This window comes from Diabrotica virgifera, chromosome 7 (assembly GCF_917563875.1).
Source record: "Diabrotica virgifera virgifera chromosome 7, PGI_DIABVI_V3a".
Classification (NCBI taxonomy): domain Eukaryota; kingdom Metazoa; phylum Arthropoda; class Insecta; order Coleoptera; family Chrysomelidae; genus Diabrotica; species Diabrotica virgifera.
The window spans coordinates 110,806,637-110,833,319 of NC_065449.1; the positions used below are offsets into that span (position 1 = coordinate 110,806,637).

A 26,683-nucleotide genomic window follows, 5' to 3' on the forward strand; every position below is an offset into this window, starting at 1 on the left:
TTTCGATATTGTTGATTTGTTGTTTCGTCTTTCTTGTATCTGTCCTTGTCTCTGCTGCATATGTTAGGATTGGTCTGACTGTTGTCTTTAATCTGAAAAACCGATTAAAAATTATCAGATTTTTACGATTAGACAATAATGGACAAATGCTGGAAATCCAACAATACACTGCATCAGCTGCTCTTCATGGATTGTAAGCAATGTAAGCAGTCATGATAGCATTATAAAATTGGGGCTGTGGAATGTCGTGGTAGAACTGATCATAACGAAGAAGTTGATTAATTTAACAAAAACTTGTGTAAAGGAATGCGAAAGTGCAGAAAGACTTAAAAGATAGCTGTCGACACTATTTACAATCAATTGTGGTCTTAATCAGAGATATACCTACGTTATCCACACAAATCTTTAACATCGCTTTAGTAAGCATCCTGCAAAAAACAAACAAGTAAACTCTCCTCTATAAATTAAAGGTCCTTGCGTTATGCAATCGAACCCGCTTATTGGAATAGCCTTCGTGCCAAGCAAAAGAATTCCTATAACAGGGATATTCTGATAACCAATCATATGTGCATATTAAAACCGTTTTGGGACCTCAAATTTTGATTCCTTAAACCGGGATATTACGTTAACCGGTATTATAATAAGTGGGTTCGACTGTATTGGCTTTCGCTGACGATATGGATATAGTACGATATATACCTATTAGTGTCAAGAAAAATTTAATTAAACTCAACACAATTTTAATAAAATATAAGGCAAAATAAGTTAGCTTACGAATCAAAGAAGATAAATAACATGTGGCTACACCAAGAACATAATGGAAAGACAGATTTGAATAATTTACCTTTTAAAAGTGTAAGCTTGATAACCGTACTCAGAAGTATTTAAGCTATAATGCATTTCACTATGTTATCTACAGAAAATCTTTCGTTTAGTACCTATAAACTCCAGTAGGGATGGCGGTTGTTGACAAAACACCGGTTTTAGGTTATACCGTTTTTTTTTACCTACGGTTTAACCTACCGGTTATAACCGGTCAAAAAAACCGGTGTTCGGTTTTTTTAGTCACAGCCAATACCCAATAGGTTACATTTACATTGCGCTTCAGTTTGCGATACTCCATTCGAATGTATATCAGTCCATATCAGTATAGCAATCACTCATCAGTGTTGTGAAATCGGTTTCAGTTAGCTCAAAATTCTCATTTTCGCGCGGTGGGTGAAAAATTTTCACATTTTTCTCTGAATTCAATATTTTTTCCACTTACCCGGTTTTTCACCGGTTATTACTTTAAAAAGAAAAAACCGGTTATAACTGTGACAAAAAAAACAAACGAAAAACCGATTATTGCAGAAGAAAAAAAAACCGGTTTTAGGTTATAACCGGTAAGTTTTTCCTATCCATAAACTCCAGTAATTGCTTAAATTTCAAAATTAATATCAATATATCAACACCAGATTGATATTTAACTTAATTTAAAAATGTGTGTAAATTGAAACGATGCGCGATGGATAAAAACAAAACAAACAAAGTTTTGAATTACTTAAAAACTATATTCTATTAACTAGAGATTAGATATTTTGTAATCCACTCTTGTTCTTAAAGTTGTCGATAAATTCGTTAAGAAATGTATATAAATATCTCCTTATCCGCGGATATTATTTTAACCGCTTTCGAATTTAGTACAAAAAATGTCTTATCAAAATGCCAACATATTGTTTTTGTGCCTAGTTGACGGTTCACTGAAACAGTCATGTTCTATTTTACAATATCACACAGTGTAGTATACAATTGTAAATAAAAAAAATACTGAAATGTCAGGATTTTAACAGTCAAAAATAAAAATCAAAAACAATCTAAATATTTTGGAATTGACAAATATTTACATATTTTTTTAGTTTGTTATAACTTACGGCTCGAAATGTTAACGTTTCATCAGTTTTTAACCGTTTCCATTTATTTGAATAGATTTTTTCTTTTTGTCTGGAAGCAGTTTGTCCTACAGAGGTTGTATATCTATCTATCTATCTAATCAGTCCTAAACATCCATCCTTGGATATAGGCCTCCTCTTCCTTCTTCCATGCCTCTCTATCTTGGGCAATTTGCATCCATTTTGACCCAGTGTGTTTCTTCAGGTCATGTGACCATCGCATCTGTGGCCTTCCCCTTTTTCGTTTGTGGTTCCATGGTCTCCAATGTATAATCATCTTAGTCCATCTTTCATCCTTCTGCCGTAGGGTGTATCCGGCGAACTTCCATTTAAGCTTTGCTACTTGGGTAGAGACGTCTTCCACTTTTGTTTTGTTACGGATCCATTCGTTTCTTTTCCTGTCTGATAATTTAATGTTCAGCATTTGTCTTTCCATGGCTCTTTCTGTCTTTGCTATTTTTCCACATTCTCTTTTGTAAACGTCCATGTCTGAGAGCCATATATTAAAACAGGGAGTATACATTGATTGAAGACTTTTGTTTTTATGTATTGCGGGTATTTTCTGTTCTTTAGAATATAAGACAGTTTTCCGAATGATGTCCAGGACAATCTTATTCTTCTCTTTATTTATTTGGTCTGATTTTCTTATTTATTCTAGTGATTTGTCCTAGATATATATACTCTTTTACTTGTTCTATTCTTGTTTGTGCCACTGTAATTACTAGTTCTTCTTGTTGATTTGTCATGGTTTTTGTTTTACTGTAATTCATCTTCAGTCCTATCTTTGTCGATTATCTATCTAGTTCTTTCATCATTCTTTGTAATTCTTCACTTCTTTCTGCTATTAATACAATATCATCAGCATATCGTAAGTGATTCAGATATTGCCCGTTTATGTTTATACCCAAACCATCCCAGTGCAGTTGTTTGAACACATCTTCTAGCGCTTGGTTGAATAGCTTGGGCGAGATGGTATCTCCTTGTCTTACTCCTCGGTTTATTTTAATAGGCTCCGTTTGTTTCATTAGCTTAATAGTTGTTGTTGCCTTATTATATATATTTGTAATTAAGTCGGTATATCTGTAGTCTATTCTGCTATTTTGTAGGGAATTCTGTACTGCGAAGTGTTCCACACTATCAAATGCTTTTTCGAAGTCAATAAACGCCATGTATAGCGGGATATGATATTCGTTAGCTAATATCTTCATCGTTAAAAGGTGGTCACTTGTACTGAAGCTCTTTCTAAATCCAGCTTGTTCTCTTGCCTGGTATCCATCTAATTTAGTTGTTAATATGTTTGTTAATATATTGGTTAATAGTTTGTGCATCACATTTAGTAAAGTTATGGGTCTGTAATTCTTTAGATCCTTTTTATCTCTTTCTTAAATAGTAACAATGTTACTGCTTCGTTCCAAGTGTTGTGTATTTGTTTTGTCATTAATATTTTATTCATAAGTGTGTACAAAACTTATCTAGTTGTTTTCCCACCATTTTTTAACATTTCTACAGTTATCCCGTCTTTTCCTGGCGATTTATTATTCTTCATCTCCTTGAGTGCTCTTTTTATCTTATTCTTACTGATTTCTGGTTGTAAGTCGGAATTGACATTTTTATTTTTATTTGTAATTGCTTAAGGAGGTCTTGTGTTGGTTTCTGTTTTGTATTGTAGAGGTTTTTATACTATTCTTGTATTATTTGTATAATTTCTTCTATATTATTGGTCTCTATGCCTTCTTTGTTCTTTATACTATTAATCTGTATGCTTCCAAGCTGTCGTTTTAAGCACTTCATATTTTTATTTTGTTCAATGGTTTTTTTCTATTTTTTTCTTCCTGTACTCTCCTTTGACTTTCCTTGATGTTCCTTCTGATAGCTTTATTTACCTCTTTGTAATCTACTGTGTTTCTCTTATCTTGTTCTATTAGTGTTTTTCTTTTGCTCATGAGATTTTTTGTTTCCTGGGATATATAGTTTTCCTTTTTTATTCTTGTTTGTGCTACCTCTTTTCCCGCCTTTGCTAATGTATCGGTTAATAGCTGATTTATTTCATCAATATTTTTGTTTTCCAAATCTCTAGTGGCCGGTATACTTTCCCTTATTGTTTGTTTATATTCACAGAGGTTGTACTGAAGCTAATTGGTGTAGTATACATCGGGTATTAATTATTACACCAGTCTTCAAGACCTCAGCAAAACTGCTACATATAAGTTTGGGTATTAAGGCGACACCAATCTTTCTCATAGCATAAGTTCTACTGAAGGCCCCTTGCTGTGCTAATGTTTTTTTTTTGGGATGTTAACTGCAGAGACAGTGGCCTCATCTCAAATCGCCCCTCTACTCATTTTATTTTAACACGTTCTGCTGAAACTCTCTTACGATACTAATGATTTGCCAGTAGGATCAGAGAACAATGACCACAATCTTCCTTAATCTCTATTACTTATATACGTGGTTTTCGTTTCAGAAAAAAAAAATGATTCCTTTGGAGAATCCGGTAGGCCAAAAATGGGATGGCAGATCGATCCATTTGGTCATAGCAAAGAGATGGCTTCCATATTTGCTCAAGTGGGTTTCGACGGTTTACTATTGGGCAGAATTGATTACCAAGAAAAGGATTTTAGATTATCGACAAAAACTGCGGAAGTAGTTTGGCGGTCTAGCCAAAATTTAGGTAAGTTGATTAAGAATTGTAGAAAATATGAAAACTAAATTGTTAAAATTGTGGTTGTTGTTCTCTGGTAGGATCTAGATTAAGTCCTAAACTATTTAGGGCAGAGACGATCATCCCTTCCGGGATTGCCTCTTGGTTCATTAACTTTACATTTTGATATGTAGACTCAGAAGCCTCCCTTATTTCTGTGTTCTTTTCTGGATTATCTCTTTTTCATTTTTTCTCCGTATTCCACTTGGGACGTGGACGTAATTTTGTCAGATATACCAATGCACCCATACCCTATAAAGACTATATTCCCCCATATTGAATATTGGGCGCCACTTATAGTCTAAGAGCTAGTGAACCCTCCGACTAACGGTCGTCCTGTAAGGCTAAAAATTTTTCTAGTGATAATTCATAGCACACCAAGGCTAAAAACCATGACCTAGCAGGCCTCAGCGGTGCATGTGTATCTACCAGGTGAATCGAAAAGTGCAAATTTAAGGGGTAAAATAAACTTTCCCCTGTAAGGTTTAAATTTAAGTATGTGTTTGAGTAAGTCATTTAGAAGAAATGTGTACAATGACAGGCAATTCTGAAGAGCATAAGACCTTACCAGGCGAGGGGAAAGATTAGGAGTTTTTCCTAAAATTATTCTTTTTGCATCGAACAATTGAATTTTTTTTAGGTTTTTTGAATTATTTCAAACAGAAAACGTCTTTAGTGATTTTCTCTTAAGTTAATAGTTTTTGTTATATGAGCGATTGAAAATTTTGAAAATTGAGAAATCGGCCATTTTTAACCCTAAATCGGACATTTATCTAAAAATTTCAATGTTGCCAAGGTACGTAGATATTTTTTAAACATTGATTGATGAAATCCCGAAGAGTTTTTTGCAATAAAATATCGAAAACCCCTTTGTTTTTTTAATTGCTAATGAAGCGTGTGCGACACTGTAGTATAAGTGAGGACGTTTGAGTATGCATAAATTCATTATCTCGAGAATGAGCAAATTTCAAGAGAAATCCTCAGACAGGTCGATTTTTATTTTTGAATTAGGACTTTTTGGCATATATATAATACTAGTGACGTCATCCATCTGGGCGTGATGACGTAATCGATGATTTTTTTAAATAAGAGTAGGGATTGTGTGATAGCTCATTTGAAAGGTTATTTAATTCTCTATTCAGTAATATAAACATTAACATAATTATTTATACAGGGTGTACAAAAAAAATTTTTCTTCTATTTGTCAAATTTAATCAAAGTTAATTTAATAAAAAAATTTTTTTTGTACACCCTGTATTAATAATTATGTTAATGTTTACATTAGTGAATAGAAAATTCAATAACCTTTCAAATGAGCTGTCACACAACCCCTACTCTCATTTAAAAAAATCATCGATTACGTCATCACACTCAGATGGATGACGTCACTAGTATTATATATATGCCAAAAAGTCCTAATTTAAAAATAAAAATCGACCTGTTTGAGAATTTCTCTTGAAATTTGCCCATTCTCGAGATAATGAATTTATGCAAACTCAAACGTCCTCACTTATACTACAGTGTCGCACCTGCTTGATTAGCAATTAAAAAAACAAAGGGATTTCCAATATTTTATTGCCAAAAACTCTTCGGGATTTCATCAATCAATGTTTAAAAAATATCTACGTACCTTGGCAACATTGAAATTTTTAGATAAATGTCCGATTTAGGGTTAAAAATGGCCGATTTCTCAATTTTCAAAATTTTCAATCGCTCATATAACAAAAACTATTAACTTAAGAGAAAATCACTAAAGACGTTTTCTGTTTGAAATAATTCAAAAAACCTAAAAAAAATTTGTTCGATGCAAAAAGAATAATTTTAGGAAAAACTTCTAATCTTTCCCCTCGCCTGGTAAGGTCTTATGCTCTTCAGAATTGCCTGTCATTGTACACATTTCTTCTAAATGACTTACTCAAACACATACTTAAATTTAAACCTTACAGGGGAAAGTTTATTTTACCCCTTAAATTTGCACTTTTCGATTCACCTGGTAGATACACATGCACCGCTGAGGCCTGCTAGGTCATGGTTTTTAGCCTTGGTGTGCTATGAATTATCACTAGAAAAATTTTTAGCCTTACAGGACGACCGTTAGTCGGAGGGTTCACTAGCTCTTAGACTATTAAACCACAATTTTCTATCTGTACCACGCATACTCTGGGCATGAGGGTGTTATATTTCGGGATTTGGAAACGTAGTAGTAACAATACAGACTTCACTTTATGATGAGCCAGTTATGCTACGACTGTCCTGCCAGTTAAGCATGATAGCTGCAACAAACTTAAGTTTGGGAATATGATTCATAACTCGACAATGCGCAGTGGTTCTTGTTTACTAGTGTTAACATGGAAACAGCCAGTTTTGTAATTATTCACTTTAATTGAATATATATATTAAAAATTATTTTAAAGGGCCTAGCCGGGTAAGATGACGAAAAGTGCCCCAACTCGATTCGAATTCCATCATATAGGTCACCGTTTAGCATATATAGTGAAATTAACTTTCTGAAATTTTTAGCCCTCTAGGTGGTCATGTGACCCACCTAGAGCCTAATTAGGATTTTAAGGTTTTTTATTTTTTATCTCAGCCGCATCGAGAATTAGCGAAAAACTTTCAATAAAAAAGTTGTAAGCTTTAAAAACTTCTGTCCGAAAATTTTTTTTTTAATTTTTGGCGGGAAATTTAAATTTTAGAACGATTTTAAAATTTTAAATGAGTATAAAAAAATAACTAAGACATTCGTTTTCACGAAAAAAATATATAACGTGTATTTTTGCATAATGTTTCACTTTGAATTTTTTCAAATTTTTAAAATTGGTGAAACGTACCTTTAAAAATAAAAAACCGCATTTTTTCGTTTTTTTTTTTCGTTTTTTTGATACAATTTTATACATATTTTTCAAAAAAGGTAACACCGTTACTGGGGTAGGTAAAAAACTGAAAAATAATTGGGGTGAAGTTCAGACCATTACCCCTATGCGCGCCAATGATAAATATAACATTCTTAGTTGTATGACAAAAAATGCACAACAACTAACTCCTAAAACTCGCTAAATTTTATTACAATGTTGCCAGTAGTTTCGGCAAAATCGTAAAAAATGTGTAAAATTTTGTTTTCTTCAACGCCCTGTATCTTAAAAATGAATGGCATTACAAAAAAATTTTATTTAGCAAACCCCAATTATTTTTCAGTTTTTTACCTATACTAGTGACGGTGTTACCTTTTTTAAAAAATATGTATAAAAAATTGTATCAAAAAACGAAAAAAAAAAAAACCGAAAAAATGCGATTTTTTATTTTTAAAGGTGCGTTTCACCAATTTTAAAAATTTGAAAAAATTCAGGGTGAAATATTTTGCAAAAATACACGTTATATATTTTTTTCGTGAAAACGAATATCTTAGTTATTTTTTTATACTCATTTAAATCTTTAAAATCGTTCTAAAATTTAAATTTCCCGCCAAAAATTAAAAAAAAATTTCGGACAGAACTTTTTAAAGCTTATAACTGTTTTATTTAAAGTTTTTCGCTAGTTCTCGATGCGGCTGAGATAAAAAATAAAAACATAGAAACCCTAATTAGGCTCTAGGTGGGTCACATGACCACCTAGGGGGCTAGCAATTTCAAAAAGTTTGTTTCACTATATATGCTAAACGTTGACCTTTATGGAATTCGAATCGACTTGGGGGCACTTTTCATCATCTTACCCGGCTAGGCCCTTTCCTTCCCCCACTGGTAGAAATAGCCTGTCCACCTGCGCGAGACAGTAAGTCACACTCCCAAACTTACTATAAGTGTGCATGTATGTATGCATCATAATAAGTTAAAAAGTCTAGTTGATGAAATAGTAACGACCCTATATCTAGTTGAACCGCGGATTTATTTGATTATTCTTAGTCACGCTTAAAACTATATCTATTGAATGTTCCCTGTTGGTAATTCGGAGTCTGAGCTGCAGGATACTGCTGTTAATTATTTAACAGGATATGGCTATGGCGAAAAACAAAATCACGGCCATTAGTTTCGGACAGTTCCTTGGTGGGCAAGGGGTACTAAGTATCCCTCAGTTCAAAATAGCAAAATCCACTGTTAAGATAGACAAATAAAACGTTAGAAGCCTTTATGCTTCCGGTAAATTTTAAAATCTTGTTCATGAGGCAAAACGCTTAAAACTGTCAGATATTGGTGTAAGCGGATCACAATGGCGTGGTTCAGGAACTTACAGACAAAAATATGGTATATTCTATTATAGTGAGAATGTTAATGGCGATCCACAATATTACCAGAGAATGGCAGTTCTCGCCAGTGGCGCACACCTACATCCCCTACACGCGACACTATATATACACGAAATTTTCGATTTTCTAAATCTGACTGAATTGAAAACTGGGCCAACTCCCATCTTAAAGTTCAGAAAAAGACTAACCCATTCATGTGTCAACCATCCATTTTGGTCCAAGGGTGTGGATTTTACGGCCCTTCCTATTTAGGGTCTGTTTTTCGTTCTCGTCCCCAAAACTCCCAAAAACTTTCAAAATTTAACTCCGACCTTTGCGGCTTGTAATAGAAGCGATCATTACCTTTCCAACGCATGTCTAATTTTGAAAATCGGTTATACCGTTCAAAAGTTACCGAGCTCAGAAATATGAGTCAATTTTTATTTAAAAAACGGAAAATGTTTGTGGATATGTCTGTATGTATGTGTGTGGAAAAGTTAAACCGATCTGAATTTCTTTTTCTGCATTTGAAGAGGAGGTGAGGGGCGATTCAGAACCGGTGTAGTTTGTGAGTTTTGACTACCCATAAGCCAGCTATAGGACTTGGTAAGTACAAAACGGCATATTTTTTGGCCGTATATATCTTCGGTTCAAGAAGAGACAGGAGAACAGTAAATACACCAAATCAATAGCGTTGAGTTAAGCTTTCAAATGTTGTCTAAGCTGTCAGGATCAGACATACACACGGCTCAGTATAGCCGAAAAACTGAAAAACTAAACTTTGAAAATTTTGGTTTTTCGACAATTACTTAAAATTTCAACCTACGGATTACGTCAATAACTGAGCGTTTGTAGAAGGACTGTAGACGAATCTTACGGTGTCTACCTTATATCCAGGAAAATTCGAATTTTTAAGTTATAGGCCTCATAATTATGATCAAATTTATTTCTTATGGGAAAAACGGTTTTTCAAGCTCAATAATTCCTATAGTAGCTTCAGTTATCACACTTGACCTTAGATGCATAAGATACTACTTGTCATTACGTTTCAAACTCATGTTTAGTGAACAAAATCGGTTAAGCCGTTTAGAAGTTATTAAGCTACAAAAGTATAATCCAATTAAAACTATTCCCTAAATGGTTTATGTAGTTGTAGTGGTTACGACGCTAATTTGATCTGGCAACGGGCAATCCGAGTTCATTTACCGGCCATCCCAATATTTTTTCAATCTATCTCGAATAGAAAGAAAATCTAGTGTACATTCGATGGACACTAGATCATTTGGGAGATAATGCGACAAAGGCGACCATTTATAAAGCTTAACGTGTAATCGAAACATTTCATTCAACTTTATACATTTAATTTATAAATAACTTTGAAAAACTCCTGATACAAGAATAAAAACCGCTAAACGCCGTAAAAATGAGTGGCGCATACAATATTCCAGCTAGAAAAGATCTGATATGAATATTACGTGGCGCGAAAATGTATTTTCATTTTGATGCAAAACAAAATTCTAATTTTATTTTAAATATTTTTTGATATTTGCTAAATTTGAAGTAAACGCGCCACAAAAGAGATTCAAAATTCAAACTGTATCAATATACCCTTTTGTGGCGCGTTTTACCTCAAATTGGACAAATATTATGAAAAAATCTTTTAAAATAAAACTACAATTTTGTTTTGCAGCAAAATGAAAATACATTTTCGCGTTACGTAATATTCATATCAGATCTTTTCTGGGCTGGAATATTGTACGCGCCACTCATTTTTACGGCGTTTAGCGGTTTTTTATTCTTGTATAAATAGAGTAGGCATTTTCGTAATATCGGAAATAAAACAGGTATATGGCCCTACTGCAGAAATAAAATATGTCAATGAAGTGGAATTTCTGTATAATGAGTTTAGTGTAATATTAAAAAGTTTAAAATCAGATACAGAGAATCACCAATACTGATTTGTTAAGGCGTATGAAAAAAAAAGTTGTTATAACTACTAAAATCAGAATTGGATATGTTACGAGAGGTGACAAGTCGAATGGTCCAACGAAGACTGTAGTAACTCAAATTTTCCACTTTTTGAGTTACGAGCGCAAAACAATAAAACATAATGATATCTTCCCCAGGAAAGAATCGTATCTCAGTAAACGTAGTTATGCAACCAATATTACGTGTAAGAGTTTTATAGTATCTCCGATTTATGAAAAACAACCGTAGAAAATCATCGTATCTTGAGTTACAATAGTCTTCGTTGTTATCTGAGGCGATAGCATAGGTATCGTAACATGAGTTACTACGGTATTCTGCGTTAGTTTAAGGTTATGTTCAAAAGTTTAGTTTTGTTATAATTGCCATAATGTGTTCCAGAAGTGAGTTAATATTGGAATTAGCTGAGAAAGCGTATAAAAACACTGAAACGGATATTTCTTATCGTTCTTTTGAAGGTAAATTTATAATAAACTTTATTTAAAATAATAACAGCAAAGTAAAAACCTACTTATTTTTTAAGGTAAACATATTGCTGAAAGTATTGTAGAAGAAAGCAAATACAAAAAGGCGAATGAGGATCCTGGTGACCACGAGACTGATATTAATCCTGAATGTTTTACAGGTTGGTTTAAATTCCGCATGAAAAAATATTACGTAGGCATTTACCTCATTTTTGTTTAATTTTAGTAAGCTTAGAAGAGAATGAAGCCAATAGGAATGAAAATGAAATAATTGAGAATGAAAGCGATGAGGAACCATTTCATGCAGACTCTGATACTGACCCAGATTACATTCCGACAGGTTGGTTTAAATTCCGCATGAAAAAATATTACGTAGGCATTTACCTCATTTTTGTTTAATTTTAGTCAGCTTAGAAGAGAATGAAGCCAATAGGAATGAAAATGAAATAATTGAGAATGAAAGCGATGAGGAACCATTTCATGCAGACTCTGATACTGACCTAGATTACATTCCGACAGGTTGGTTTAAATTCCGCATGAAAAAATATTACGTAGGCATTTACCTCATTTTTGTTTAATTTTAGTAAGCTTAGAAGAGAATGAAGCCAATAGGAATGAAAATGAAATAATTGAGAATGAAAGCGATGAGGAACCATTTCATGCAGACTCTGATACTGACCCAGATTACATTCCGACAGGTTGGTTTAAATTCCGCATGAAAAAATATTACGTAGGCATTTACCTCATTTTTGTTTAATTTTAGTAAGCTTAGAAGAGAATGAAGCCAATAGGAATGAAAATGAAATAATTGAGAATGAAAGCGACGAGGAACCATTTCATGCAGACTCTGATACTGACCCAGATTACATTCCGACAGAAGACAAAAACATCCCTGAAGTAATAATTGAACCTAATAAGAATATAACTGAAGCAACCACAAATAGAAAGAGAAGAAGCAGAGGCAATATAGAGAGAGTAAGTAGGAAAATAATTAGAGACGTTAGTGAGTGGACGGATGAAAAATCTAAAACAAGTCTAAACCTGTGACTTGAACATGAAAATCGAAAAGGTATTCAAATTAAAGGAAGACAGATGGGTGCACTATGCGCAAACACATGTAGACTAAAATGTGCTACCAAAATAGCTAAAGAAGATAGAGACCTTTGTTTCAATGAATTTTGGAAGTTAAAAGATCATACTAGAAAGTGGGATTTTATTGCTCGTCATGTGAGACAGGTTGCCAAAAAACAAGTAACTATTACTGCAGAACAACGGTCTCGAAGAAATTACTCTCGAAAATATTACTTCTACATTCGCAATGAAAAACAACGTGTTTGCAAAACTATGTTTTTGGAAACCCTTAACGTTTCAGAAACTTGGATCACTACAGCATTAAGGAAACTGAAAGATGGTGGATCATTAGAGGAAGATAAACGTGGAAAGCACACTAAAATACCACATAAACTATCACCAATACTTATAGACAACGTAAAAAATCACATAAGTCAGTTTCCTGTAGTACCTTCCCATTATACCCGTAAGAATACGATGAAGATGTACCTTGAAGAAGGGCTAACTATCCAGAAAATGTACCGATTGTACAACGAGCATTGCAAAAAAAATAACATCACTACAGCTGCCACGTCACGCCAGTATAGAGATATTTTCAATGAACAGTTCAATATTGGGTTCTTTAAACCAAAAAAGGACCAGTGTACTGTTTGTTCTGTTTTTAATATGGCTAGTGATGCTGAAAAAGCAAAATTGCTCGAACAATATGAGTCCCATATGAAAAACAAAGAAGTTATCAGAAACTTAAAAGACATAGACAAACAGCTTGCACTAGATGATAAGAGCTTGTGTGTGGCTTGCTTTGACCTTCAAAAGGTTTTAGCTACCCCTTTGTCTAACGTAAGTGATTTTTACTACAAAAGCAAATACTCTACATATAACTTTACAGTTTATGATGTTGGAAATAATCAGGGTTACTGCTATGTATGGCACGAGCAGGTGGCTAAAAGAGGTCCTAATGAAATTGCCAGTTGCCTCTGGAAATTTTTAGATCTCAAGGCACAACAAAGTGTTAAAACGATAATATTCTACTCCGACAACTGTGGGGGACAAAATAGGAATCGTTTTGTGTTTTCGATGTTTGCTTTTGCTGCTGCTCATTTCCATATTGATATTGTTCACAGATTTCTGGAAAAAGGCCACACTCAGAACGAGGGTGACAGTATGCATGCTGTTATCGAAAATGCAAAGAAAAGGCAATCGGTTGTATATGTGCCAGAACAGTGGGTTACATTAATTAGAATGGCTAAAACTACAGGAAGAGTTTATGATGTTACGGAAATGTCCCAAGATAATTTTTTTAATTTTAAAAAACTGACTGATACCGAGAATTGGAAACTTGACAACGAAAAGAAATCAATAAAAGTTAGCAAAATACGAGAAATAAAATTTTCGCATGAACACCAAAATTCTATAATGTTTAAATACGAATTCGATGATGGTTTTAGAGGTTGTGACATAAAATTAAATCGAAAATGCAGAGGACGGCCTTCCACTACTATCAAATTTCCACCGAAACTGTATGATGCACCATTACCAATTGAAGAAAAAAATCTAAAAGGATTACTGTGGCTGTGTAATACCGGCAAAATACCCACAATGTACCATGGATTTTATAAAAATCTTAATTCAAAGAGTTATGTACCTCCAAAAGTCGAGCTCGAAGTTGATTCAGTTGAGAGCGAAGAAGAGTCGGATGAGGAAAATTGAATTAAAATATAAAACTGCAAATTATATCAGTAGCTTCTTCAAAATGTAGCATTTTATATAAATAAAGTTAAGAAACAAATAATTCTGGTATTTATTACTTTAAAAATATCTCCATCGAAAACTATAGTAACTCATTCAAAAGTCACTTATGACCATTTCTGTCTTAAATCTGTTTTACCCTTGTAAGATCATTATTAAAAGTATCACTTAATGCTATAAAAACATCCATTTAATAGATTAATGAATTTTGGTAACAGTGTAAATACATTTTTATAATTATCTCAATTACATAAAAAATGAGTTACTACAGTCTTCGTTGGGCCAGTCGAAGTATTAATTACTTCGACATAATGTAGAGAAAATCAGTGAGAGAAGAGAGAAGGAAAATATATTAATTACTGGCTGAATAATCTGATTCAATGGTTCAAAATTACTAATAACCATACATTTAAAACCTCGGTCTCGAAGGTACGAATAGCTTTGATGATTGCCAGCTTTTGGAACGGAGACAGCGCTTTAAGAAAGAGATAAGCATTTCAAAGGTATTTCGGATAGCCCCTTTTCTTCCATGACGTTTCACAGATATGAGATGGTAGTTGATAAATTCTACTGTAAAGACGACAAACTGGAAGATCATCAATCTAATTAAAAATGAGCCAAATAAAATATAAGTAAGAAATAGTCGAAGTAGATAAATAATTGTGATTAGTATCGATTAAACTAATGATCTTAAATTTTATTAAAAGGTATTACGACCAAAATATTCAATATTCCTAAGCAATATAAAAAGACCTTACATACAACAAGGAAAGACTAAAATTTAATATTTGATTGAGTAGGCTCCAACTTAAGCAACTATAATTATAATTGTTATGGAGGAACGTTAAGGGCATAATATCAAAAACTGCAAATGAACAGATTGGAATGCAAAATAGGAAAAACAGAAAATGGGTTACCCGAAAGACATTAAAAAAGAGGGACACGTTAAAAAGGAAGCCTGAAAAGATAAGAGGAATTACGTAAATAGTTGCATAAGAAAGCCACCTGATAACATAATATAACACCATACAAAATTTGACAGGAAAAACACTAAAAAGTAATAAACAAATCAAAAATAAAAATAGATGTAGCAAATATAATTAAAGCAGAATATGAAATACATACATAAATACATAAATGAAAAGGTGGAAAGAACACTTCGAAGAAATACCAATTACAAGGCAATACCAGATATAGATAAAGAAAATTAAATAGATGAGTTAACATCGATGAAATTACGAAAAAATACGAAACACACAGAAACAACTACAAAAAAAAAATAAAGCAGCTGGAGGTGACAACCCACCGATAGATTTAATAAAAGACGACGCAAACGAATCAGTTGAAATGTTACACAAACTCCTTAATAAGACATGGGTCGACGAGAATCTACCAAATGAACAGAACGAGGGTGTAATTATTAATATACCAAAAAAGGGCGCTCTAAGTAGATGCGAGAATTGGCGAGCAATACAAATGTTGAGCGCCATATCCAATAAAATGTCCAAGATCATATTGAACAAACTGAAGCCAGAGCTAGACAAGAAACTAAGAAACAACCAAGCAGGCTTTCGTGCTAAACTCTCTACTACCCACCACATTTTTGTACTCTTACAAATATCTTGAAATAAATTAGCTAATGGCAAAGAAATATAAATATTATGGTTATGGTCTTCGAAAAGTCCTTCGATAGTATAAACAGAGAGCAAATGTGGAAAATTCTGAAAAAATATAGACTACCGACGAAATACATAAACCTAATCAGATCATTCTACAAGGTATACAAGGTATACAGAGCCATACTGGAACATGCGGAAGAAATGGTAGAAGATATAGCTATACAAAGTGGGGTTAAGCAAGGATGCGTTCTGTCCCTGACACTAATCCTAATCATAACGGATTGGATCATGGAGAAAGTAAACGATACACACTAGGTATAAGGTGAAAATTACACAACTAGTTGGAGGACTTGGAGTTCAGAGAAAACATTTTTCTCCTAATCGAACACATCAATCATATGCAGAAGAAGATCTACAAGCATGCAAAATACACATATGTAATCGTCAATAATATAAATACAGAAAATAAGAAACTCTTAAAAAAAGCAGCTTAGAAACTAAAATTAAAATAAATGGAACACAAATAAAAGAAGTAGACAACTTTACATATCAGAGGAAAAATGGCGGTAGCAGATCAGATGTAGAAAAACGAATAGTAAAGGCACATGCACAATATGCAAAATCAAAATATGTAATGGTTGTATTACGAGAATATTATTTTATGGCGCAGAATTTTTAAAGAAGAACGAAACGACTACCAAAAAACTACAAACCTTTATAAATAAATCGTTATTGAGAAGAATAGAACAAAAGAAAAACAGTTAGGATTAAAAAAAGGAAATCGAAATGGATTGGACATGCACTAAGGAAACACCAAAATAATGTAATCAGACTGGCGCTCGAATACCAGTCAGCTAGAATACCAAAGTGCCAGACAGAATAAGAAGAAGAAGAGAAAGACTGGATGATAGCTAAAAAAGAACAGCAACAATATATCATGAAAAATAGGCTACCCACCACATTTTTGTACTCTTACAAATATATTGAAATAAATTAGAATGACAAAGAAATACATATATTATGTTTATGGACGTCGAAAAGTCCTTCGATAGTATAAACAGAGAGCAAATGTGGAAAGTTCTGAAACAATATTGACTACCGACGGAATACATAAACCTAATCAGATTATTCTACAAGGTATACAGAGCCAGACTGGAACATGCGGAAGAAATGATAGAAGATCTAGCTTTATAAAGTGGAGTTAAGCAAAGATGCATTCTAGTGCAGTCACTGAAGGTTTTCACCTCCGATTTCGTTGAACCTCCATTGATTTTCATAAAAATTGGTGAGTAATTAGAGGATACCTCAAGGAACAAAGGTGACATGATGCCAACTTGCGCTTTTACTATGGGGGTGGATGCCACCCCTTCTCGGGGGTGAAAATTATTTTATTAAAAATAATACCATAAGTCGATAGAGGGACAAATTATAAGCAAAATTTGTTATATAACGTTATTAAAATAAATCAACACTTTTTGAGTTATTAAGGACCAAAGATTTTATTTCGTAAAAAAATGCATGTTTTAAATCGGTTTTTCACGTATAAATTAAAAACTATAAGCTTTTATAAAAAAGTTATTATTACTGAAATTGAAGGTAATAAAAAATTGAATACATTCCTTACATAAACAACTAAACTAATGTTAGTTCAAAGTGAGTTATTGGCAATTGAATGTGTATTTTTTTCTACGAGTACTCAAATCTAAGTATTCAAGCTGAAATAACGCGAACACGATGCAATGCATAAAATATCCTGCTAAACATTTGTTAAAGTACTTCGGAATACCTATCAAATGAGCTTTAGAACAAGGTAAGAGTATCAAAATTAAGCAAGCTGTGATGAAAATAAAAGAACCGTTTCGAATTTTTTAGGAAAAATTGAAAAATAAATCATACGCCATTTCCACAAAAATTAAAATTTATAGTAATTCTTACAAGAACTTCTTTATATTAGCAAAATTAATGTTTTTGATAATTTTGACCGGTTTAGTAAAACTTAGTAAAAAAGTAAAAGGGTCTAGTAAAAAGGTTTAGTTTTTGAAAAAAATATATAATTTAAAAAAATCATAATTTTTAAAATTATTGTAATTCTGATATTCTTTTGATAATAACTCCAAAAAGACTCAATATACGTAAAAAATTATATATAACCAAATTTTAGTTTTTTCTGTACCAAATATTATACCTGCTTTACTATTTCTATAGGGTCAAAAATAACAGAGATAGAAACGTTAAAATCTTAAATTTTGCTGTGGGAACCATGCAACCGGGGCCATTTAACCTTTTATTTTTAAAAAAGTAAGGGGTTTCAAAGATTAGGTTCAACGTGCTTAAATAGCACTTAGAATCAGCTTTTAAACAGTTTTTAGGTGAACCTGATATCGTGAACACGAACGGAGTTATTGAAAAAAAAAACAATAACATTTTTTGGAAAAATTTTTAAAAGTTAAATTTGGAAAAAATTTTGGAGCATAAATTTTAACGCTATCAAAATGTTCGGGGGCTCAATTGATAAAATATTTTTAAGTACTTTGACAAATCTTTAATAAGTTTATGTGATAAAGTGCGTCAATTTCCCGTTATTTCAGCTTGAATACTTACGAGTTTTTTACTCGCCGAAAAAATATACATTCAATTACCTATAACTCACTTTTAGTTAACACTAAAAGGTTTTTTTAATAAGGGATTTATTTAATTTTTTATTAGCTTTAATTTTGATAATAATAACTTTTTTGTAAAAACTTACAGTTTTTGAGTTATTGATGAAAAATCGGTTAAAAACATGCATTTTTCTCAAAAAAAAAAAAATTAAAATCTTTGATTTTTAATAATTCAAAAAGTTTTGATTTATTTTAATAACTTAGTAACTTATATATTAATAACTTAATAACAAGTTTTCTTAGAATTTGTCCCTCCATCGAATTGTAGGGTTACTTTTAATAAAATAATTTTCACCCCTGAGAGGGGGTGGATGCCACCCCCAGTTTAAAAGCGCAAGTTGGCACCATGTCACCTTTGTTCCTTGAGATATCCTCTAACCACTCACCAATTTTCATGCAAATCGATGTAGGTTCAACGAAATCGGAGGTAATAGCTCATATCCATCTTCAGTGACTCCACTATTCTGTCCCTGACACTAATCCTAATCATAACGGATTGGATCATGGAGAAAGTAAACGATAAAAAGGAGGTATTAGGTGAAACTTACACAACCAGTTGGATGACTTGGAGTTCAGAGAAGACATTTTTCTCCTAATCGAACACATCAATCATATGCAGAAGAAGATCGACAAGCCTGCAAAATACACCTATGTAATCGTCCATAAGATAAATAGAGTTTATTACATTTTTAGCTTATTACAGAAAAAACTTTACTTTACTTACAGACAAAAAAAAAAACAGGAAAAAGAAATTTAGTTTATTACAGAAAAAACGAAACTTAAAAAATAGCAGCTAAGAAACTAAAGTTAAAATAATTGGAAAACAAATAAAGGAAGTAGACAACTTTACATATCAGAGGAAAAAATGCGGTAGCAGATCAGAAGTATAAAAAAGAATAGTAAAGGCACATGCACAATATGCAAAATCAAAATATGTAATGGTTGTATTACGAGAATATTATTTTATGGCGCAGAATTTTGAAGAAGAACGAAACGACTACCAAAAAACTACAAACCTTTATAAATAAATCGTTATTGAGAAGAATAGAACAAAAGAAAAACAGTTAGGATTAAAAAAAGGAAATGGAAATGGATTGGACATGCACTAAGGAAACACCAAAATAATGTAATCAGACTGGCGCTCGAATACCAGTCAGCTAGAATACCAGAGTGCCAGACAGAATAAGAAGAAGAAGAGAAAGACTGGATGATAGTTAAAAAAGTACAGCAACAATATATCATGAAAAATAGGCTACCCACCACATTTTTGTACTCTTACAAATATATTGAAATAAATTAGAATGACAAAGAAATACATATATTATGTTTATGGACGTCGAAAAGTCCTTCGATAGTATAAACAGAGAGCAAATGTGGAAAGTTCTGAAACAATATTGACTACCGACGGAATACATAAACCTAATCAGATTATTCTACAAGGTATACAGAGCCAGACTGGAACATGCGGAAGAAATGATAGAAGATCTAGCTTTATAAAGTGGAGTTAAGCAAAGATGCATTCTAGTGCAGTCACTGAAGGTTTTCACCTCCGATTTCGTTGAACCTCCATTGATTTTCATAAAAATTGGTGAGTAATTAGAGGATACCTCAAGGAACAAAGGTGACATGATGCCAACTTGCGCTTTTACTATGGGGGTGGATGCCACCCCTTCTCGGGGGTGAAAATTATTTTATTAAAAATAATACCATAAGTCGATAGAGGGACAAATTATAAGCAAAATTTGTTATATAACGTTATTAAAATAAATCAACACTTTTTGAGGTATTAAGGACCAAAGATTTTATTTCGTAAAAAATGCATGTTTTAAATCGGTTTTTCACGTATAAATCAAAAACTATAAGCTTTTACAAAAAAGTTATTATTACTGAAATTGAAGGTAATAAAAAATTGAATACATTCCTTACATAAACAACTAAACTAATGTTAGTTCAAAGTGAGTTATTGGCAATTGAATGTGTATTTTTTTCTACGAGTACTCAAATCTAAGTATTCAAGCTTAAATAACGGGAACACGATGCAATGCATAAAATATTCCTGCTAAACATTTGTTAAAGTACTTCGGAATACCTATCAAATGAGCTTTAGAACAAGGCAAGAGTATCAAAATTAAGCAAGCTGTGATGAAAATAAAAGAACCGTTTCGAATTTTTTAGGAAAACGTGAAAAATAAATCATACGCCATTTCCACAAAAATTAAAATTTATAGTAATTCTTACAAGAACTTCTTTATATTAGCAAAATTAATGTTTTTGATAATTTTGACCGGTTTAGAATGCATATTTTTGAAAAAAATATATAATTTAAAAAAATCATAATTTTTAAAATTATTGTAATTCTCATATTCTTTTGATAATAACTCCAAAAATACTCAATATACGTAAAAAATTATATATAACCAAATTTTAGTTTTTTCTGTACCAAATATTATACCTGCTTTACTATTTGTATAGGGTCAAAAATAACCGAGATAGAAACGTTAAAATCTTAAATTTTGCTGTGGGAACCATGCAACCGGGGCCATTTAACCTTTTATTTTTAAAAAAGTAAGGGGTTTCAAAGATTAGGTTCAACGTGCTTAAATAGCACTTAGAATCAGCTTTTAAACAGTTTTTAGGTGAACCTGATATCGTGAACACGAACGGAGTTATTGAAAAAAAAAAACAATAACATTTTTTGGAAAAATTTTTAAAAGATAAATTTGGAAAAAATTTTGGAGCATAAATTTTAACGCTATCAAAATGTTCGGGGGCTCAATTGATAGATATTTTTAAGTACTTTGACAAATCTTTAATAAGTTTATGTGATCAAGGGCGTCAATTTCTCGTTATTTCAGCTTGAATACTTAGAGTTTTTTACTCGCCGAAAAAATATACATTCAATTACCTATAACTCACTTTTAGTTAACATCAAAAGGTTTTTTTAATAAGGGATTTATTTAATTTTTTATTAGCTTTAATTTTGATAATAATAACTTTTTTGTAAAAACTTACAGTTTTTGAGTTATTGATGAAAAATCGGTTAAAAACATGCATTTTTCTCAAAAAAAATTAAAATCTTTGATCTTTAATAATTCAAAAAGTTTTGATTTATTTTAATAACTTAGTAACTTATATATTAATAACTTAATAACAAGTTTTCTTAGAATTTGTCCCTCCATCGAATTGTAGGGTTACTTTTAATAAAATAATTTTCACCCCTGAGAGGGGGTGGATGCCACCCCCAGTTTAAAAGCGCAAGTTGGCACCATGTCACCTTTGTTCCTTGAGATATCCTCTAACCAATCACCAATTTTCATGCAAATCGATGGAGGTTCAACGAAATCGGAGGTAATAGCTCATATCCACCTTCAGTGACTCCACTATTCTGTCCCTGACACTAATCCTAATCATAACGGATTGGATCATGGAGAAAGTAAACGATAAAAAGGAGGTATTAGGTGAAACTTACACAACCAGTTGGACGACTTGGAGTTCAGAGAAGACATTTTTCTCCTAATCGAACACATCAATCATATGCAGAAGAAAATCGACAAGCCTGCAAAATACACCTATGTAATCGTCCATAAGATAAATAGAGTTTATTACATTTTTATCTTATTACAGAAAAAACTTTACTTACAGACAAAAATAAACAGGAAAAAGAAATTTAGTTTATTACAGAAAAAACGAAACTCTTAAAAAATAGCAGCTAAGAAACTAAAGTTAAAATAATTGGAAAACAAATAAAGGAAGTAGACAACTTTACATATCAGAGGAAAAAATGCGGTAGCAGATCAGAAGTATAAAAAAGAATAGTAAAGGCACATGCACAATATGCAAAATCAAAATATGTAATGGTTGTATTACGAGAATATTATTTTATGGCGCAGAATTTTGAAGAACAACGAAACGACTACCAAAAAACTACAAACCTTTATAAATAAATCGTTATTGAGAAGAATAGAACAAAAGAAAAACAGTTAGGATTAAAAAAAGAAATGAAAATGGATTGGACATGCACTAAGGAAACATCAAAAGAATGTAATCAGACTGGCGCTCGAATACCAGTCAGCTAGAATACCAGAGTGCCAGACAGAATAAGAAGAAGAAGAGAAAGACTGGATGATAGCTAAAAAAGAACAGCAACAATATATCATGAAAAATAGGCCTCAGATTGAGAGATATCACACAGAGATCTAGAAATAGATAGGAATGAAAAAGACTTTACAGAAAATTTCAATGGAGTAAAACAGAAAGGAGACGTTGATCCAACCAATCAACCATCTTTTACTTTTGGCTAAGAAACGTAAGAGCGCCTAATACTCTATGAGGAGTAAAGGCAGTAGAGAGAATTATTATTATTGTAGGTATGTACATTAATTTTTACTTTTATTGCTTTTTACTACTACGCCAGTCAATGGGAGCAGGAATAGGATATTACCTCCGAATTCTATCCTACTGCATGGATTTTAATGAAATTTTGGACCTAGCCTCTACTTATCTTCTAATTCAAAGTCTACCCTATACCGATGTGTGCTTTTATCTTGTGTACCCCTCCTGAGGGGTGGAAAATTTTCTGGTTAAAATTACCACGGAATTCGCTAGAGAACCTAATTCTAAACAAAAACTGTTCTATAATTTTTTTTTGAAAACTCAATACTTTTTGAGTTATTCGTAGTTGAAAATTGGCCATTTTCATTGAAACATAATACCTTTTCGAACGGTTTTTTTTGCGAATTCCTTAAAAAATATGCATCTAACTAAAAAAATCTATATTAAACAATTTTTGTAGGTTATAAAAAAAAACAAACAGACACTTGCCTTCATATATCTTCTAGTTATAATACAAAAAGAGATATGGTAGGTGAAAATAGTTTGTTTTTTGGTACATTCCCAAATTGGTGTATTCAACTTGAAATAACAGAGAAACGGTCAATTTTAGGTGTATAATGCTGCAAATACCTTTTGTAGTGCTTGAAAAGACCTTTAAAATGAGCTATATTAAAGGTCCATTTCATTAAAACTAAGCGAGGTATGCTGCAAACAAAATTGATAATTAATGTGTTTTAAGAAAAAATGAGAAATAATTTTAACCCCCATCCACCAAAATGTAAATGCATTGTTTTCCTTCTACAATACATTTTATTATAGTGTTATTTCTATGTTCAAAAAGTTGGACGTGTTTAAAGTGGTTTTTTGAAAAAAAAAAAGATCAAATTATAGAGCGCATTTTTAAATTTTCTTAAAAATCTTCCTTTTTCTCCATGTAACTTTGAAATTATAAGAGATACAGTAATGAAAAATAAAAAGGATATTTTTATCAAAAAACCCTACATTTTTGTGTGGTATCTTTTTTTCGTATCTCTTATCATTTTATAGTTACGTGGAGAAAAAGGAAGATTTTTAAAAAAATTTAAAAATGGGCTCTATAATTTGCTCTTATTTTTTTCAAAAACCATTAATTTCAAACCAGTTTAACTTTTTGAACATAGAAATATCACTATAATAAAAAGTATTGTAGAAGGAAAACGATGTATTTAATTTCTGATGGATGAGGAGTTAAAATAGACCTATTACATTTCTTCTTAAAATACATTAGTCTTCAACTTTTTTGCAGAACATTTCGCTTAGTTTGAATGTGATTTACATTTAGTATTGCTCGTTTTAAAGATCTTTTCAAGCACTACAAAAGTTATTTGTATCATTATACACCTATAATCGACCGTTTCTCTGTTATTTCAAGTTGAATACACCGATTTGAGCATGCTGAAAAAAAAAAAAAAGTCTTCTCACATACCATAACCCTCTTTGTATTTTAACTAGAAGATTTATTAAGGAACGATTTTCTTTGTTTTTTTATAACCTACAGAAATATTTTATATACTTTTTTTGTTGGATGCATAGTTTTTAAGGTATTCGCAAAAATCCGTCCGAAAAAGGGTCATTTTTCAATGAAAATGGCCAATTTTCAACCACGAATAACTCAAAAAGTATTGAGTTTTCAAAAAATAATTACAGACCAATTTTTGCTTAAAATTAGGTTCTCTAGCATTTTCCGTGGCTATTTTAACCAAAACATTTTTCACCCCCGAGAAGAGGTGGGAACCACCCCGAAGATAAAAGCGCACATCGGCATAGGGTAGACTTTGTTTCTTGAGCTATTCCCTACTTACTATGAAAATATCAAGTAAATCGATGTAGTAGGATGGAATTCGGAGCCAAATACCCTCACTGACTGCCCTATACTAATTTTGTCAACACTTTTAATGCCAAGTATAATTTTTCTATTGAAATATTTAAAAAAAACTGTTTAATTTATTGATAAATGTAACGTCTTTCAACTTATCCAAAATTTACACATAGTTGTACCAATACACACGAGGTACCGATTTGGCGCCATAATCTTGACTAGTAAAAACACATTATTATCAAATAAAATAAAAAAATAACACGAAAGTTCATCGTTCAATAAATAAACAACATCGATGCATATTTACCTCAATCGAATCTTGTCGATACAGCGGAAAATTGTAAAAAATCACAAAAATCACACAGAAAAACTTGCTTCGCATGATTGGAGTAGTGACCGCCTTAGCGGTCTATCAACAAATGTGTTGAATCTATTCCTGTTTACGAATGACCCCTGACATGGTGTCCCCTGTGAAAGATATCGAAACGTTAACATACTTGGATTATTTTATGTCTGTGTGTTGGTTTTTATTATATAAAAACCAATTTCGAAATTTGTTGTGGTTTTCTCATGGTTAATTATGGTGGTTTTTAATTAATTTTATGGTAACTATGTCTTTATCTCAGTAGATTATTTTCTAAAATTATTTATTTATCTAAAGAACTACTCAAAAATATATTTTTTAAAATTTAACAACTCCTTTTATAAGTTGATCTTCATTTGTTTAACCTCTATTTTACCGGCAGCTGTAATAATAATTAGAAAAATATTTTCAAAAATGTGTTTAAAACAAAATTGAAAAAAAAATTAAATTTTGTTTTTTTTTTAAATAGGACTGGTCCGTTTATAAGGCATTGGTAAATACTATTAAACTTTTTTCAATTTTTTTCTTTAATTTACTTTAAGAAGACTTAAGTAGGATATTAAATTTATGTGAACTACTATCACATAAACTTTGTGGCTGTCGGACAAATTTGGAACAATATTTCAATATTTAATTTTTTGTTTTCTCTACAGGTGCGAAAATGCACTATTGGCCAAATTCACAATTTTAAATAACTACAGTTCATGAAATTGTTTCAAATAAGAAAGATTGAGATATCCTGTTATTGATATCCTATTGGAGAAACATTACATTTAACGCATATGTGAATTGTATATTTGAGACAAACTGCACTACTCTCTTGCTTTTGATAGATAACTGGCAGATATGGGAGTAAAATTATTGAATCAAACTTCTTCCAGCAGTCCTGAAATATTTCGCGCAACTGGTTTATTCCGTTTTGATCAGACGGTAGGCAGTATGTACCTAATTTAAATTGTAATTGCGCCATTCGAGATTTGTTGACTTTGTTATTAATTTTCTAGCAACTAACAATCATACTGTCAAATTCACACAGAATTCACAAACATTGGCCACCACCATTTTTTTTTTCAAAAAAATCAACTCTTGACTTATGATTTGCAATGCTGTTGTCGTATACACCACTCATATAACGATATTCAACGATCATTCTTTTCCTGTCTGTTACAACGCTTCAAAAGACTAAGAGGCTCCATGTTAAATAAATGATTGCCAACCATTACTATAGAATTATTATTCCATCGTACTAATGAAATTTTTGATTCTCTATCAAAAACTGCGCCGTATGCACGTGGTTGTTTTTTACCGACACTTTTATTCTTTTCAAATGGACAATGATACGTTTCATTTTCTCGGATTGTAGGTACCAATAGCAAAAATTCTTTAGATTTTAGATGTCTAAAAAGAAAACTTATCTAAAAACCTGCCAAAGTCGATAAAGGATCCAATGCATTAAATGCAAGAAAAACTTATATTTGCAGAAAAATTGAAATTGCTTTACAAAGTTTTATATACTTAAGTAATTTTCTTACCTAAGACTGAACGATTCCAATATGTTTCCATTTAAAAATAGACGGTTTCATTTCAATTCAATTCGAGTCTTTTACCATCTGCTGCTATCATTTTTGTAAAGTTACTGTGAAGGTAACATTTATTTTAAAATTTTTGAAAATACTCTACTATTTTACTTGTTTTTATACATTTTCAATAAAACTTTACGCGGGACTTG

At 31.9% G+C, this 26,683-nt stretch overlaps 2 protein-coding genes across 12 annotated transcripts in view; one reads left to right on the forward strand and one right to left on the reverse strand.

Annotated features, from left to right (window-relative positions):
• The window catches only part of LOC126888329 (collagen alpha-1(III) chain-like), a 68,234-nt gene extending 43,173 nt beyond the window's left edge, over nucleotides 1-25,061 (reverse strand). For all 8 annotated transcript variants that reach the window (XM_050656480.1, XM_050656478.1, XM_050656481.1 and 5 more), the window contains exon 1: nucleotides 24,898-25,061. In XM_050656480.1, coding sequence (XP_050512437.1) covers nucleotides 24,898-24,972 — 75 coding nt within the window. In that variant the 5' untranslated portion in view covers nucleotides 24,973-25,061. The remainder of the gene's footprint in view (nucleotides 1-24,897) is intronic.
• Nucleotides 4,376-12,348, forward strand: LOC126888330 (clumping factor B-like). 4 transcript variants are annotated; one of them, XM_050656485.1, is made up of 6 exons: nucleotides 4,376-4,602; nucleotides 11,361-11,462; nucleotides 11,528-11,641; nucleotides 11,707-11,820; nucleotides 11,886-11,999; nucleotides 12,179-12,348. In XM_050656485.1, exons 1-6 carry the CDS (start codon nucleotides 4,437-4,439, stop codon nucleotides 12,346-12,348), a joined length of 780 nt encoding a protein of 259 aa, XP_050512442.1. In that variant the 5' UTR covers nucleotides 4,376-4,436. The 4 variants fall into 4 exon arrangements, with proteins under 4 accessions (XP_050512442.1, XP_050512441.1, XP_050512439.1 ...); XM_050656482.1 differs by having other exon boundaries at nucleotides 4,377-4,602; nucleotides 12,065-12,348; XM_050656484.1 differs by lacking the exon at nucleotides 11,886-11,999 and having other exon boundaries at nucleotides 12,065-12,348.
• Nucleotides 25,062-26,683: the final 1,622 nt, after the last annotated feature.

Coding starts and splice junctions, on each gene's coding strand:
- LOC126888330 (XM_050656482.1), top strand. CDS start 4,437: ATGGGATGGCAGATCGATCCATTTGGTCATAGCAAAGAGATGGCTTCC. Junction 11,642..11,706: donor CCCAGATTACATTCCGACAG/GTTGGTTTAAAT, acceptor GTTTAATTTTAG/TCAGCTTAGAAGAGAATGAA. Junction 12,000..12,064: donor CCCAGATTACATTCCGACAG/GTTGGTTTAAAT, acceptor GTTTAATTTTAG/TAAGCTTAGAAGAGAATGAA.